The following is a 17,317-nucleotide window of genomic DNA, read 5'->3' as shown; positions in this document are numbered from 1 at the left end:
GTCTGTGAGATTCTTATCTCCAATAAACTACTCAGAAAAAGCCTAAAGTGGCACTGTGTCTCAAGTATAGAGCGCTATCCTGGAGCAAAAAAAGAAGTTCAGGGACAGTGCCCAGGCTCAGTGTTCAAGTCTCAGGATTGAGAAAAAAAAATTGTCTTTAAATAGGTATACATAGGGGTTTCCATCCAACATGTAATTCATGTGTACAGTGCATCGCCTTCCACCATTGTTTCCCTAGTCTAGCCCAACTTCACCCATCCCCCACCTTTCCTAGATCTATTTTCACGTATGTGCATTTGCCCATCATTCCTCTCTTCCTCTCTCCATTCATCTTCCCCTGACCCCTTAAATCGTATCTCGCGCCCCACCCCCCCCAAACAAGATAGGTCTCAGCTTCCTGGTATTCATTTTGTGAAATTGTTAAATATTCAAAGGGGTTATACCATGTGACTCCACCCCTGCATATACCATACTTAATCAGTTTGCTTGGTGTGTGTGTGTGTGTGTGTGTGTGTGTGTGTGTGTCCCTGAATATATGTTTTCATATAGGTTTGTATTTTAGATCTAACTTCCATATGAGAAAAAACATGTACCTTTTGTCTCTCTGAGCCTGACTTATGTCACTCAGCATACTTTTTTCCGGGTCCATCCGTTGGGCTTTCGCTTTTTGTGGAGCACCGCGCCCTCTGCGCAGTCAGAGCTGATAAGGATAGGGGAGAGAAGCATCCTGTTTGGAGCTAACTTTAAGTCTATTCTGCTTCCACTGGCCCTCTTCTTCCCCCACAGAGCTGCTAGTATTAGAGATGGAGGTGAGGACACTGGCAGGCAGGCCAAGGACAGGAAAGGAAGCTAGCCTATTGTGTTATTTTGCTGCCTAAGGAGCCTGGGGAAGAAGGGTTTGTTTGCGTTCCTCGTTTTGCTATCTGGAAGCAGGAGAAGCAAGCATGAGGTTCAGGCTAGTATTTCTGAAGGCAAGGGGTGTTTCCTCAGCTATAGCTCTGGCATAGCAGGCAGGACAGGAGTGATAGCTCCAGCTGTCCAAGGCTGGAAGCAAGGAAGGAGGAGGGGATTAGTATTAAGGCCATGATGCAGATCCAGCGTTCCAGTCCTTGCAGTGTTATGAGTTAGTGTTCTTGTCTTTAATTTTTAAAAAAATAAAAAATAAAAAAAAATAAAAAAAATAAAAAATGTTATTATAAAGGTGATGTACAGAGGGGTTACAATTATATAAGCCTATTAAGTCTTTTTGAAAACCATGTCATGGGCATGGTTCTGTTAGCTGCACCGTTTATGTTGAAGATCATGTAGAAGTTGGTAATCTGTCATTCTCCAACTGCTCTCCATGTTAATGCACTCCTCCCCTACTTGTTAATCCTCCAAGATCCTAATTTTCAAGTGATTGCTAATTTTTGCATTTTCTCAACCCCAAGGTTGTGGTGAGGTTGGGTTGTGGCATGTACACGACTTTCTGTCTCCATCTCTCATTTCCCGAGTGGAGCTGGACTGCACTAATTGACCTCGAGGGTCTCAGCTGTGCTAAGTTGGGTGTTTGTTAGATCTCGTTAGGCTTGTAATTAGTGCAGGGAATCTAGGTCAGAGGCAAACCATAGGAGCGATGATCTCCTGGGGCATGAATAAAGGTGAAGAATAGCAAACAGGTTCCTCATTCTGGTGATGGGGTGAGCCAGGGACAGGGGAGGATGGGGTGTGGTATACACAGACAGACACAAGGTCACAAGTAGAAAGGCACTCAAACTCTGTGTGTGTGTGTGTGTGTGTGTGTGTGTGTGTGTGTGTGTGTGTGTGTGTGTGTGTGTGTGTGTGTGTGTGTGTGTGTGTGTGTGTGTGTGTGTGTGTGTGTGTGTGTGTGTGTGTGTGTGTGTGTGTGTGTGTGTGTGTGTGTGTGTGTGTGTGTGTGTGTGTGTGTGTGTGTGCCTCCCGTTTTACTCCGGTTTCCTTCCAACCTCTCCATATATGGTGTGGCTCTAGAGCAGGCTGGGGATTGGCTGCTGTTGTTGGGAGACTGGGAGCTGGGAGGAAAGCAGAAAAAGAAATGAACTAAGCTTAGGGGAGGGCGTGAGAATGGGGGGGGGGTAGCCAGGCTCTAAGGGTTGCTGAGAGAGTGGGGCTAGGTCTGCTTGCCAGAGAGATTTAGTGGATGGAGGAGGAAATTTCCTGTTGGCAGAGGGGTTGGAAGAATGGCTGGGGAAGGAGGCAAGAGCTATTTCCCAGGGGTCCCAGCTCTAGGCTTAGTGCAGGTTAGTTTAGCAGAGGTGGAGTAGGGGTTAGATAAACCTGTGCCTTTTTTACTTTCTTCTTTTATTTTCTTGTGTTGTTCCTCCTTTCTCTTCACCCTAGACAACCTACAGCTATGCTGTGAAAATTGCATGCAAATCAGCTCATCAGCTTTCCAGGCCTGCTCCTCAGACATTCTTTCTAATGGAGGAAGATCAGGACTGTATTTTTTTTTTTTTTTTAAATCAGCTCTCCCAACCCCTTCCAAACAATTTAATGGGGGAGAAAAAGAGGAGGAAAATGCCATTGAAATATGAATGAAGCATCTGGTTCTTTATCTGTGTCTACCCCTCACCCATTTCAACCCTGTTCTGGGTTTCCCCCTCCCCATATTAGGACTTTCTCTTTCCAGTTCATTTGTGTAAGAAAAAAATGATAGCAAAAGTTGTTGGGAGGGAAGGAGGAAGGAAGGTAGGAATAGAAACATTCTGAAAACTGTCCCTCTGCAGCTGTGCAGGAAGAAAGTTGCCCTGTGTAGGCTCAGAGCTCTTCTCTTCCCTACCCAACTCATCATCCATTTACCACAAAACAGCGACGGGGCAGAAGGAAGGGCAGTTTTGCAGGAAGAGATTAGAATGGTAGAGGGAGGGAGCGAAACACTGGTGGAATGGAAACAAGAGTTTGAGCACCATCCTGTCTCTAGCACCTAAAGGCACATATTTTCACTAAAAGAAAATTTGCTAGTTTCCCACCACAATCATATACTTTAAGCTGCTTTTCTAGTGGAAAGCCTGGCTTTTGATTCAGTTCCGAAATTCTTTTTTTTTTTTTTTAACTGTTCAATGTACTGTCACTCTTTTATCCGAAATTCTTTTTTTTTTTTTTTTTTTTTTTGGGTTGGTTGTGGGACTGGAACTCTGGGCCTGGGCACTGTTTCTGAGCTCTTCAGCTCCAGGCTAGCACTCTACCATTTGAGCCCCAGCGCCACTTCTGGTTTTCTGGTGGTTAATTGGAGATGAGAGTCTTACGGACTTTCCTACCTGGGCTGGCTTTGAACCATGATCCTCAGATCTCAGCCTCCTGAGTAGCTAGGATTACAGGCCACTGTAATCCACTGGTGCCTGGCTTTTTTTTTTTTTTTTTGTGCCAATCATGGGGCTTGAACTTGGGGTCTGGGCACTGTCCCTGAGCTGCTGCTGCTGCTTCTTTTTTTTTTTTTTTTTCTCAAGGCTAGCCACAGTGCTGCTTTTGGCCTTTTCTGCTTATGTAGTGCTGAGGAATTGAACCCAGGGCTTTGTGCATGCTAGGTAAGCACTCTACCACTGAGCACATTCTCAGCCAGCTCTGAAATTGTTGAAACCCAGGAATCAGGCCTCTCTCTTTTTCAACAGCTCGTCTTTAGCTTTATGCCTGCTAAACTCTCCTTTGACCAGAGGTACGGGCACAGCCTATGGTGTGATCAAGTGTGTGGGCTAGAACAGTGACTACGATTAACCCTTCTTCACTGTGCTCTGGCCACCTGAGCTGACTGCTTGTTGCTTACTGAGCCAAACTAATAATAGCAACCCCAGCAGCCATTTATTGACAGGCATTTTCCATATGTTGCCTTTGCCTATTCAACAGCAACTGCAATTTGCAGACAAGAAAATTGACACTCGGAAAGAGTGTGTTTGCCCAGGGCCTCATAACCATGAAGTGGCAGGTTCAGAACTTGAGTCCAGACCTCCTTTCCAAACTGGGCTCATTTCATCACATTACGGCTTGGTGTTGGAGCAATGGCTGGCAAACTGAAAGTTGTTGGTTTTGGTATCTGAAGATCCCAGGACTGAGTGACCAGCTCTTCTCAGTCCCCTGGGGGTCCCTGATCTTTCTTCTGCTTCTTGTCACTGTCACTCTCCCCAGTGTCTTCCTCACTTTCTGGCTCCCCTTGGTGTCACAGATGATTGGCATGTTGGGACACATATGCCATTCTTGCTTTTGTCTTTTTCTTCATTATGTAGGAGTGAGAAGGAAGAAAAAGAAAGGGAAAACACTGGCTTTAAAAAAATCCCAAGATAGTGATTTATAGAAAGTATAATTTTAACTCAGACGTGTAGAATTTGTGGCAATGAGTGGCTCTGATAATCATGCTTGTTTTAGAGCTTGGAGCTTATTTGAATGACTGAAGCCCTGATTCCTTCAACTCAGCACCCAGGAGAACCTGAGAGGGACAAATGAAATGGCATCCTTGTGCTTTGTGCCTGTTCCTTGGCTCAAGTAGGTAACCAACTACAGGCTAGATGTAGAAGAAAGCATGAAATTGAGTGTGGAGACTCGATATGGTTCAATGTGGGCATTTGACATTGCCTCCATGGCTGTGGGAGTACATCTGAAGAATGGGAAGACTTTCTCCCAAAGGGGTTTCTTTTCTCTTACTTGCCTCGTTTTCCTGACATTAGAAGACCCTCATTGTTAGGATCTACAAGCAGTTCTTCTCCCCCTCTCCCCCCACCACTGGAGCTCTTGGACTTAGCCACTGGGAGTGAGGTAGAAACTTGATTCAGGAGGCATTATGTCTTTTTCTTTCAAAAACATCATCCCCACGTGGCCTGCTCTTCTCTGGACCATTATCACTGTGGCTGAACCTGACCTTAGAACCTTTAGGAAGCCCGGCAGCACCACAGCAGTCAGGCGGGGTGGTGGTGTGGGCAGAGCTGTTTTTCTAAAGCTGGACTGGTCAGTGTTAGGAGAGGTTTAAGGAAGGAGGGGGAGAGGCTACAGGAAACCCTCTCTTAATCGAAAGAGGAACCGGGACATAGGTTTGGTTTTCCCCTTCATCCTACAAAAACTGCATCACAAGTCAGTTTCACTCTTAGTTCAATTCTTCCATGGAGTCAGCTCGCTCCAGTTCCCATACTAGTCACCCCTACCCCCCAGTCAAATGACTGAACTAGTCCCATCCATCCCAGTTGGTGTCTTTGAATTTATGCTGGGAAGGGCATGGAAGAAAGGAGGAAGCACCTCAAATAAGAAAGTCTAGATGGTTCAATCCTTTTTTTCCTGTCCCGGGGATTGAACCCAGGGCCTCATGCATGTTACCCAATAGGTTGCTTGAACTATAAGCCAAGCCCCAGGCAGCTTGATGTCAGTCAGACTGTTATAAGTGAGAAGCCAGGGTTAGAGGCTGGGGAGAGTTTAATTCCACATATGCTCCTCAGAGCTGGAATACATTGCACTTCTCCTATGGCATGGACAGGTGGCCCTGGCCTCCACATCCCTAGAACTAGAATTGCACAGCTGAAATTTCACCCTCAAACTGAAAGCCTGGAATGGGACATACGAGAAAACCTCTTGTTCCCCAGACCTCTCTAAAGCTAGATCCCTGAGCACATACTTGTCCGCTCCCTACTAGGTCTAGAGGCAGGTGGTGTGTGTAAAATGAGCAGACTGTGGCGTTATCACCCATTCTGTTTAGGTGAAAGCTCCTTATTATTGCTACAGTGCCACCCCCATCTCAGTAAGGTAGGTAAGGAAAGAAGGGTCATGAGGGCATCACACATCAGCAAAAACAATGAGTTTGATTTTTTTTTTGATCGAGGTAAATAAAAAAGCTTCATCCTGCAACACTTGGAGATAAGTCTGTTTGTCCCCCATGAGTTCCAGACCCCTCCTTTCACATCAGGCTCTTCCGGTACTGAGTGTGCTGGGTGGTCTGTCTGAGGTGGGTGTCAGGGCTCTGCAGGTCCATCTGTCTGTACAGGTCCCTTAGCTCCCTGACTTCCTGCAGCACCTTTTTTGCCTGGCTCCAGTTCGATGACGCCTCTCCCAGCAGCCGCTCTGTCTCCAGCAGCAGCTGCTCTGACTCAGAATCAGGTGGAGACTGTGGAGGGTCCTTAGCCTTTCGCTTGCCATCTCCCAGTCCCTGAACCTCTGCCAGCAGCTCTTGAGTCTTCTCCAGTTTCCTTGCTACCAGGTCCTGGATCCGGGACAGCTGTCCTGGGTGGGGTGGGCTAGGAGTTGGGGATTCCTCAGCTTGCAGGTGGAGGGTTCGGGCTGGGCCAGTGTCCCGCTGAGACAGGATCTCCTCAAGGGAGGCACAGCGGCTTTTCTCTGAGGGGGTCAACTTCTTCGGTGCCTGGGGAGTATAGGTGGCCCCCTTGTCTGGCTTTTCCCAAGGTCGAGGAAGGCTACTTGCCCTGTACGAGGAGGGCTGGATCCGGTCCGAGTCAGCTCTCCGCCGACTGCTGGCTAGCTGGGCCACTGTCTTGTCCAGGTCCACCCGAAAGCTCTCAGCACAAGAGGTTGGCTCCTCAGGGGAAGGATCTTCCTCTTGGATCAGGTCCAAGGTCAGCATCCCATCTGAGGTAGAGGTGGAAGCCTGGGGAGGGAGAGGGTGGGAAAAGGAAAAGAAAAGGATAAATCATCTTCAGAAGGGCTTCCAGGAATGATGCCTGAAACATGGAGGGTGTGCTATCACTTCCTTCCTCAAGGAGCCTTCCCTGGATGAGAGAGACAGCCGTCTGCTCTTTGCCATTTCGTTTGCCTTTGATGGTGATTTGGGCTTTCTTCTACTTTTCTGTGACAATGTAATTTTGCCTGCTCTTTTCCTGCTTTGCACTATGCTGTAAGTTTCCAGAGGCATCTACTCCCTCTGGATTGTAGACCCAAACATTACAGTGGACTTGACACAGATGCTCCAAACAGCACAGGAACTGTTCTTGTCCATCTGCATCTCCTCACACACCTCAGCCTGCCCTATTTGAATTATGAACCCTTTATCATGTAATAAAGCTTGCTCTTTTATTTTCAGCATACTGTAATTTTAAAAAGTTGTATTCATTATTTCATATGTAGTTATACATATTTGTTTTGTTTATTCATCACTTAACCCTGCAAGGTAGACGTAATCACCGCGCTACTGGACAGACATGAATGGACTGCAAAGCCAGGTTCCAACTCAGGGTCTGCTAACACCAAGGCCTCTGTTCCTCCTACTATACCTGACTGCTTCTCTACAAGAAACTGCCACTTTGTTTCACTGGCACTTGCTCCTAGTACACGTGGTACTTAATATTGTTGCCATTCAGCAGAGCTTGGGACTTGAACTCAGGGCCTCTCAATCTCATTTGGCCTTTTTACTCAAGGTGCCATGGTATTCTACCACTTGAGCTGCAACTCTCCTTCTGGCTTTTTGCTAGTTAACTGAATATATGAGTCTCACAGACTTTTTATTTCCAGGTTGGCTTTGAACCTTGATACTCAGATCTCAGTCTCCTGAATACTTAGCATTGCAGGAGTGAGCCACCAGTGCCTGGTATGACTTGTACCTTCTGCACAGCATTTATCTCTTTGATTTGTTGCTTTAGAAGTATGTATCTTTCTTACTTTCCCCAAAAGACAATAAATTGATTTTTTTTGGGGGGGGTCCGGTCGTGGGGCCTGAACTCTGGGCTTGGGCGCTGTCCCTCAGCTCTTCAGCTCAAGGCTAGCGCTCTACCACTTGAGCCAAAGCACCACTTCCGGCTTTTTTCTTTTTGCTTATGTGGTGCTGAGAAATCGAACCCAGGGCCTCAGGCATGCAAGGCAAGCACTCTACCACTGAGCCACCTTCCCAGCCCCAAGACAATAAATTGAGAACAGAAATATTTGAACATATAATAGGTACTGAAGAAATATATATTACATTATTTACATTTTAATTTGTGTATGTGTGCGCATGGTAGTACTAGGGCTTGAACTCATGGCTCATATTCTTGCTTAGCTTTTCTGCTCAATGCTTGGTAGTCTACCACTTGAGCCACACTCCACTTCTGGCTTTTTGCTGATTAGAGATAAAAGTCTTACGGATTTGTCTGCCCAGGCTAGTTTCGAATCTTAATCCTTAGATCTTTCAGCCTCCCAAGTAGCTAGAATTATAGGCATAATCCACTGGTGCCTGGCTAAGCAACATTTCTGATTTAGGGAATCACACAGGGACACAGAATGAAGGACCTTGTTGGCCTTTGGTGCTGGTATTGGGGGTCTTTCATGCATGCCTCTGGTGCTATACAGTCCTGAGATGCACTGACACAGAACGAGCCCTTTGGAAATGTTTACTTTCTTATAGTCCTACGTACCACAGCCATGAGGTGTCCCCGAGTTGGGGGGCGGCGCGAGTGTTGGATTTTTGCTCTGTCTCGAGTGGGGTGGGCGAGATAGCTGTCCTCCTCAACGGTGACCTGAAGAGATGCACTGTGAGTCTCAGGTGCTCTTCAGGACTCTCTGTCCCAACCCAGAATCCCCCCAAACCTGAATATTCCTGGATTGGGAAATGAGCCTATCTCATTAACTATGCTGAGCAAGTATAAAGGACAGGAAGGGGCGCCTTAAAGCTGGCCTGAGGCTGGCTCATGCATCATGAATGGGGGACAAGGAACTGAGAGAAAAGATTCTGAGAAGGTAGAAGAACAAGCAGGCTTCCAAAAGGGAGAGGAAGAAGCTGATGGGGGCACAATTAAATGGGGCCCTAAACAATAATCTCACTTTAGTGAGTCACAGCTGCTCCCTCTGCCCCAGTATCCTTCTCCCCATAATAAGCCCCCTGACCTCATCCAAGATGCGGTTCTTAGCTCTTGTGATAGCTGAGTTGAGGGCGTTGATCCATGACTCCTTCTCTTCGGGACTCACAGCCAGGAAGATCAGGTTGGGTGCCTATGAGGGGAAGATTCTTGTTTCAGCCAGGGTTTTAGAGTTGGTGCCTCACCTTGACAGTGAAGAAATAAGAAATTATAATCTCATTCTCTTAGACTCAGCTCCTGGAAGGAGTATGATTCTGCTTCCAGAGTTATCTATAACTCAGGAAACCCATTCCCCATTCCTGCCAAATAGTATAGTTGGAAGGTGGTTTAGGAAACAACAAAGAGGAGCTAAGAAGAACACTGGAGTTAGGTGCCGGTGGCTCACACCTGTAATCCTGGCTATTCAGGAAGCTAATATCTGAGGATTGAGGTTCAAAGACAGTCTGGACCATTTGGGGAACCTTATCTCCAAACAGCAAAACTGGAAGTGGAGCTGTGGCTCAAGCGGTGGAGCCACCAGCTTTGAGTGAAGAAAGCTAAGGGTAAGTGCCCAGGCCCTAAGTTCAAGTCCTAGCACTGACATTGAAGAGAAAGAGAGATAAGAGAGGGGGAGGAGGGTGCATGCACTGGATATTAATGTGGCACTGGAGATAATTAGATGAGATTTGATAAAAGACAGGTATTAAAGATCTTTGAATGTTTTCAAAAACAGAATATGAAAGAAACACTTTCCTTGGATTTCCTCAACCACTTATCAGGGCACAAAGACCAGTCATTTTCTTTTCTTTTCTTTTTTTTTGGGGGGGGCTCCAGTCATGGGGCCTGAACTCTGGGCCTGGGCGCTGTCCCTCAGCTCTTCACCTCAAGGCTAGCGCTCTACCACTTGAACCACAGCACCACTTCTGGCTTTTTTCTTTTTGCTTATGTGGTGCTAAGGAATCGAACCAAGGGCCTCATGCATGCAAGGCAAGCGCTCTACCACTGAGCCACCAGACCAGTCATTTTCTTTCAAGAGACATGTGCACATGCAGCAGTATGTATGTGAGGTGTGGGAGAGACAGATACGATCTTTGTGGCTAAAGGCTGGCATGCCTGGAGGGAAGGAAATAGCCACAGTATATTGCAAATGATATAATAAAAGTCAGCAGGAAAGCAATCCAGGGCCTCTGAGGAAGGGGCTGGGAAGGTGGCTCAGTGGTAGAGTGTTTGCTTGCAAGCGTGAGGCCCTGGGTTCCATTCCTCAGCACCAAATAAGCAGAAAAGACTGGAAGTGGTGCTGTGGCTCAAGTGGTAGAGCCCTAGCGTTGAGCTGAAGAGCTGAGGGATAGTGCCCAGGTCCAGAGTTCAGGCCCCATGAGGGGTGGGGGTGGGGGACAAAACAAAAACAAAACAAAAAAGAATGTGAAGAGGAAGGAGGCTCTCCTTCACCCACCTCCCACCTCCTCCAGAGCTCCAGTGGCCACAGCAGCCAGAGAAACCTACCGTGTTACCAGGCTGCTTGGAGTGGGCAAGAGTAAATTTGCTATGATTTTTCTTGCTCCTGCTCTTGGATTTCCGGAGTTCTTCACACTTCTCATAGTCACTCAGGTCAAACACCTCTTGAATATTTTTCTCATCTTTTACCTAGGGGACATTTGGAGGTGAGGTGAGGAGGATAAAATTACTTAGCTGCCTCCCCTGACCCCCTCCCTCCCATTGGTTTAGATCAGTCTGGGGAGTGAGAAGAAGCCTGAGGAGGGGGAAGGACGGCAGGCTAGGAAAAGGCTATCCAGCAAAGGTGTATAGACCTGTTTTTAGGGGATGAGACTGGGGCAGACTCCGAGTCCCGAGTCCTCATAAGGATTTCTGTTGACCTCTCCTCAGCCAACCCCACCATTTCCAAAGCCTTTCTTCACCCATAACCCCCACCCTGTTCTAGAGGACACAGTTTACAAGACCTAAAGGGCTCATGTCCTTACAGGGACATGGTGTACAGGCTGCCCAGATATCCCCAAGTAAGGAAGACCCAGTTGGCCTCTGCCAGAGAAAGGAGACAAAGGCCTGGGTCTTATGGTTTACATGGTAGTTCCTGCTCCTTCCTCTAATATATCTACTATAAAGACACTCATCCCAATGAACAACCTTCTACTTGGTTTGGAACACCCAGGAACTGGTCATGATTCCTAGGAGAAAAATGCAAAACTGGGCCTGATGTCTCATGCCCATAATCATAGCTACTAGAGACAGAGATAATGAGGATCATGGTTCTAGGCCAGCCCAGGGCAAAGTAGTTAGCAAGACACCCCATTTCAACCAATAAGCTTGGAATGGTGGTGTACACCTGTATTTCAGCCTCACAAGAAGATATAAATTGAAGAATCACAGACTAGGTTGGCCTAGGCAAAACATGAGAACTTATCTGAAAAACAACTAAAACCAAAGAGGGCCCAAGTTGTAGAGCATTCACCCTTAGTTAGAACCCCCCAATACCACCACCAAAAGTTAAAACCACTAGTATCCATTTTGATAGAAGTAAAAGTAGGCTCACGTCTTCCTTGGAAGGTATTTACTCTCCTCAACTGGAAGTGTTTCCAAAAGAGCTGCCATTTCCCAAGTTCTAGAATAGGAATTGTGTACATGACCAAGTGTATATAACCTTGAGGTGGGAAAAGTGTCTCTATGACATTCCCCACTCCATCTGAGTCTTGTCTCTAACTGCCCTTCTGATTTGCTGCTGGACCTAGCGGGCTGAAGGCAGGAGTACAGACGATGATCACAGAGGAACCGCTCGTCTGTCCCTCTCTCGTCATTTGCTACCACATGGCTTGGCTCTGGGGTTCTCCCCCTGTCCAAGCTCCCTGGCTTTGGGCTGGAAAGTGATCAGAAGCCTTGAAGGACTATGGGTGGAGGGGTGACAAGGTGCTGCAAAGGGCATTCAAGAACAATTCCCAGAAACATAGGGCCAGGATGCAGGATGATGCATCACCTCTCCTCTCCCCTTCCTTCCCTATAGTGAGACTATCAGCAGAGCCAGAGAACTTGGAGAGGAAGGTGCTGGGCGTGTGTGCACGGCTAGGGGAAGAGAGTCACTTGTTCTGTTTTCCTTGGGGACAGGGAAGAGAAGGTTTCTATTCTGGCTTGGATGAGGCTGATAAGGAGCTCTGGGAACAAGGGGCATGGGCAAAGTCAGCCCTTCATAGGGCAGGGCTAAGAGGCAGGGTGAAGCAAGCAAGCATATTCCAGTGCCAAGAAAAGACAAACATTCCTCACCCACCAGCCTTGTTCTCCACTGTGTTGTTCCCCCCCCCCCCATATCTAATTCTTGAAGCCTCACTTACAATAACTCATCTCCTATATTAGCCCCCCCCTTTCCCTCTGATCCTTTATCTGAGGCTCACAGACAGAGATTTTCTGCTACATTTGCCAAGAGTTGTTCCAACACAACCTCCTCTCCCACAAGGTCTTCCTAAGGTCCAGCGTCTGTTCCTACACATTAGTCCACGATCAGAAGGTGCCCTGCTCTCTGTGATAAAGAGTATCCTTTCCTGAGAGTATCCTTTCCTGAGAGCAAGCACAAAGATTCACAGCAGACACAAGGACTCTATAGCTTGAGGTAGTTATGGGAATCCTTGTCTTTTTGATAAGAAGTTAAAAAGAAGAAGAAAGATTTGTGAAAACTGGGAAAGAGGGTTAGGATTACTATTATTGTTTTGCATTACACATAAATTACAAATATCATACTATGATTTTTTATTATTTTATTAATTTATTTTGGTGCCAGTTCTGGGGTTTGAACTCAGGACCTGGGCCTGTCCCTGAGGCTCTTGTTTTCAAGGCTCATCCTACCACCTGAACCACAGCACCACTTCCGGCTTTTTCTACATATGTGGTACTGGGGAATGGAACTCAGGGCTTCATGCATGCTAGGCGAGCACTTTACCACTGAGCTACCTTCCCAGCCCATACTGTGATATTTAAAAATCTTGAATCCACTGGTTCTGAGAAGTAGTCAGAATAAAGACTAGAGTCTTCTGGTAGTTTCTCCCCTAACCTAGGCCCACTGTAACATGAAAACTGGCTCTGAAGAAGAGCAGCATCAATATGCTGTTCCCTCTTTTCCAATGCCCTTCTCAGCAGGAGCAGTTGGCCCTGGGTTAGTCAGGTGTTCCTGACTCATAGGACGACAAGCAGTCCAGGCTGAGGTCATTCCATCCTTCTCTGGCTCTTTCTACCTTCCTTCACACACAAGGTACCCATTCTTTTACCTCCAGACTGTGCTTTGGACAAAAATTAACAAGAAAACACAATTGTTTTTGTTTCTTCTACATTTAACTGTCCTCTAGCTTCCCGGGAGCTTGGTGGAATGAAGTTCTGTCTGCTTGTTTCAGTGTCTTGCCATTATGAAGTTCAGAGAATACACTTTGACACTTGCTTATCTTTTTTTTTTTTTTTTAAACCGGAAAGCCAGAAAATTGTGGAGAAAACTTTCAGTAGGATCTGCCTGTCTTCTTTCACTTGGAGTCCTAAGACTCCACCAGCAAATTTCTAGCTTAGTGGCAGCTAGGATGAAATACTTTCCACAGGGTCTCTTCAGTGGCTTAGTCCTTCCCTCATTGTATTAGTAGCCCCTCTTTACAGATGAGTACTTGCTCTTGGGCTGCAAGTATATCTATTTCAATACCATAAAAGGATTTATTTACCTAAATACAATCTACTGACTGTGTCGACTTCTGAAAGCAGAAGGGGTTAGAACTCGGGGAGGACTTCCCAGTCAGTTCTGGGTGAGGGAACCCAGAATCAGGGAAAGAAGGGCCACCGGAAGGAGAACATGGGACAGTCTACCAGGCTAGGCAAACACAGAGGAGCATTCCAGGAACTATTAAGAGTTACTGATCCCAAGAGTTAGGGACAAAAGGGAAAAGAGTCTGGTTCAGTGATCTGGTCTCAGATTCTGCTCCAATGTGGGCTGTAGCTTTCCTGTTTAACTATAGAGGCAAAGCATTGCAGAGACAGAGGTTCCCATGTCCATTTCTCTCTCCTTTAATACAAATTAGGCTGGCCAGGAAGGGACGGAAGTGGGATGAGGGACAGCACTGTTGGACACTGGCCCCAACAAAAACTAGCTGGCCCTCAGCTATTTTTCTGGGGTCACCAAGATCGACCACGGGTTGTGTGATTTTGATTTTGTGCACCTGATAGGACCTGCCTACACCTCTGCTTCAGGCAGGAAAGGAAAGGCTAGTTGGGCTGGGGTAGGGGGACAGGAAGGCGTGATGGGTGGAGTTCAGCAACAACAGCAAATCAACCCCCCATTTCATGAGGTCAGGACAGGGTAGGAGATGGGGAGGGGGGTGCACTTAAAACTTCTAGGGAGTGTTGAGAGGGGGATGTTTTTTTTTTTGCAAGGAAAAAAAAACAAACTCAACTTGGAATTCTTAGGTCTTCTCAGTAAAAGGTGACCTTTCTCTGCAGAAGAGAAGGGTACAGAGTAATGCGACCACTGAACTTGCTTCTGGAACAAATCGAGAGGGGTAGTGTGTGTGTGTGGGGGGGGTAGGGGTGCTGGAGGCAGCCAAATCTCATGGGGAGCAAAAGTGGGGACGGGAGAAAACAGGGATAGTTAGAGGCAAAGGGCACCTACCTCCTTCTCCGAGATGTAGAGCTGGTCCCCTTTCAGCACCACATAGCGGTTTTTCCAAATCTCCCTGAAAATCCCTTTCCCGCAGAATTTCCGGACCCAGCCGACCTTCTCGGGCGGTGCAGATTGATGGTTTCCATCCTGGGGGCCCTGCCCGGGGCAAGAGAAGCCGCGGCCGGTGAACGATCACGGAGCTCGCCCCCGTCCCTCGGGCCTCCTCCACGGCTCCCCGAGCTCCCCGGTCGCCTCCAAAGCTGGAGCCGGGGACCCCTCGAGGTCTGCTCCTCACTGGGGGGAACAGGTTTTCACTCGAGGAACTCTCTTACCCGCCGCCCCCTCCCCCCAAATCAGCAGCCGGACTGCGCGGGGAGGGGCCCGGGAGAGAGGGGGCTCTCCGCGGTCCCCGCGGCCGGCCCCCTCCCCCAGCCCCTCGCCACGACTAACGGCATCTTATTTTATTTCTCATTGTCTGTTCGCCGCGCGCGGCTCGAGGCACGCGGCGGCCGGTCAGCGGGGGAGGACGGGGTGCGGGTCGGGCAGGGCACAAACTAAGCCAAGTTAAAGCCCCCCGAGGCAGGTAAACAAAAGCCCCCTCTGGAGCCTCGGCGCGGGGCCGCGGGCGGAGGTCCCGGGGCCCGGCGGGCGGCCGGGGCGGGGCGCGGGCGCGGGCGCGGCCGGGGCTGGGGGCTCGCGCGGGGCGCCCCGCCGCGCGCCGCCCGGGCCGGGCCGGGGTCGCGGGAGCACGAAGTCGGCGGCGGCGGCGGAGGCGCGGGCCGCCGGGCGGGCGCACTCACCCTCTTGGTGGAATTGTTCTTCTTCATTATTCCCGGCGGGGCGCGGGGCCGAGGGGCCGAGGGGCGGCCCCGCGTGGGGGTCTCGGCCGCTCCGAGGGGGGCTGCTTCCCAGCGGGAGGGTGGCGAAGGTGCCCGGGCGCCACCGCGCTCCTCCCCGGCTCCCGCCCGCCGCCCGCCCGCCCTCCCTCCCGCTCCGGGACTCTCCCCCTCTTTGTAGCTCTGGTTACACTAAAGGCCGGCCTCCCGCGCACTCCCTCGCCCTCGCACACTCACGCACGGCCGCTCCCCGCCCCTCGGCGCCCTCCATCCCGGCGCCCACGCGGCCCGGGCCCCGAGCGCGCCCCCCGCCGCCCACCCGTCCGGCCCGGCCCGCGCCCCGCCGCTCCATCCGCGGGCCCGCTGACGTTGCGAGTTCAGAATAAAGGGCGAATCGCGGAGCCGCAGCCAGTGCGCTCCCCCGCTCCCCCCACCCCCCGTCTTTGTTTCTGACTCATCCGGGGGGAGGCTGGCGGACCTGATCCCCGAGGAGACCCGCTCCCAGATCCCAGCCCAGCCGGAGGTGGGGTGAGATGGGCAGACCCGGACCTGCCCAGTCGCCCGGCCCCGCAGACCCGGTGGATCATAGAGACTCGCGGATTTGGGAAGAGCCTGGATAACCGAGGTGGAGATCATCTGCCTCCCAAACCCAAACAAAAACAGAAGCGCCACCCAGACGCCTTCTGGGTGGTAGAGAATGGTCTGAGCAGGTCAGGTGTTAGGGAAAAGTTTTATGCTTCCGAGGCTATGCTGTTGGAATAGATTGGGAGAAAAGTTGTTGTTATTAATACATATCGCTTCCAGTTTACAAAGCCTTATTTGAGCCTCAGGAGAATAAATCCCCAGTATAAGGTACATGTTATGACGGTCTCCATGTCTGGGCAGACAAGCGAGGTACAGGAAGGCTGAGAGATCTGCGGATGCGTAAGTGCTGGCAAGAGAACTCTTGTCTTCAGAGCCAGGACCCTTTATACCAGGGATATATATGTATGTACACATACATGTGTACACGTGTATACACATAATACGTGTGTACACATATGTGTACACAGCATGAGGCTCCAAGTATGGCTCACTTCTTGGCTATCTCCCTGATGCTCTGCCATAACCATTCCCTTCTGTCTGTATGTTGGAGTCCACTGGAAGGATGGGCTCCATATCTAGAGGGTACTCTTAACTGGAGACCTCTGTTGACCCTTCCCACCCAAAACGGCCTCAGAGCCTGCGGGGTGTGGCTTAGTAACTTCATGTTTCAGTATGTGTTTGATGGCAAGACAGGTGGAGGAAAACCTGTCTGTGTGGCCGTGTCTTTACCCCTGTGGTCATTGAATATTTTTAAGTCCCTGTTCATCCACTTGTGGATACTGAGAGACAAACATTTCTATCAACAAGGGAAGTTAGGTGGCCATGTAAGATGCCCAGGGAAAGAACTTAGAAGACAAAATTATTGTCCTTTAGGGCTAAGTATGATAATAAACTGATAAAAACATCATCTTACATGCATATTCTGCGTATGTAGGTACATAATTACTACAAAATGAATAAGAATATTTGGTAGAGAGCAGGAGAAAGAGGGCAAACATTCTGGAGACATCTCAAGATTTAAAAAGAGTGGTTAAATTTATGATGTGAGAGGTAGAGGGTTCTTTGGCTTTTTCTGGCATCCGTTGAATTAGGCATCCTCTGTGTTCTTAGATCCACCTTTCCTCCTAATCCAGTGATACTGCTGTCTCCTTCCCTTAGTCATAGGAATTAATTTTACTGTTTAAGATGAGTTGTAGAACTTTATCCTTTCAAAATATTTTTCTATGTCATGGAAAGGCTTTAGTGCCACCTTGTGAAGCATATACAGTGAGTATGAATATTCTCATGGGAAATGAGGAAACAGGGTGTAATGAATCCACTGACATGCTCAAATTTATACAAGTTACTGGCTAAATCCAGCCTTTCTGACTTGAGCCTGCAGGGAGACACAGATGCATGTGCATGTGTGCAAAGCACCAACACATACATACAGCACACATTTTCTAAACCATCCCTTCCCTATCCCAAAAAGCGCTGGGGAGCATGGCTCAAGTAGTAAACTTCTTGTCTAGCAA

The 17,317-nt window shown here is 48.7% G+C and overlaps 1 protein-coding gene across 1 annotated transcript; it reads right to left on the bottom strand.

Moving 5' to 3' along the window:
* Window positions 1-5,773: 5,773 nt before the first annotated feature.
* LOC138821606 (pleckstrin homology domain-containing family O member 1) lies at window positions 5,774-15,358 on the bottom strand. Its single transcript, XM_070014034.1, has 6 exons — window positions 15,183-15,358; window positions 14,392-14,538; window positions 10,254-10,394; window positions 8,800-8,904; window positions 8,331-8,432; window positions 5,774-6,592 (listed from the first exon to the last, which is right to left on the bottom strand). Exons 1-6 carry the CDS (start codon window positions 15,207-15,209, stop codon window positions 5,888-5,890), a joined length of 1,227 nt encoding a protein of 408 aa, XP_069870135.1. The 5' UTR covers window positions 15,210-15,358; the 3' UTR covers window positions 5,774-5,887.
* Window positions 15,359-17,317: the final 1,959 nt, after the last annotated feature.

Source organism: Dipodomys merriami, unplaced genomic scaffold, assembly GCF_024711535.1.
Source record: "Dipodomys merriami isolate MVZ:Mamm:240054 unplaced genomic scaffold, mDipMer1.0.p SCAF_92, whole genome shotgun sequence".
Taxonomy (NCBI): domain Eukaryota; kingdom Metazoa; phylum Chordata; class Mammalia; order Rodentia; family Heteromyidae; genus Dipodomys; species Dipodomys merriami.
This window is presented reverse-complemented; position numbering and strand designations above follow the sequence as displayed.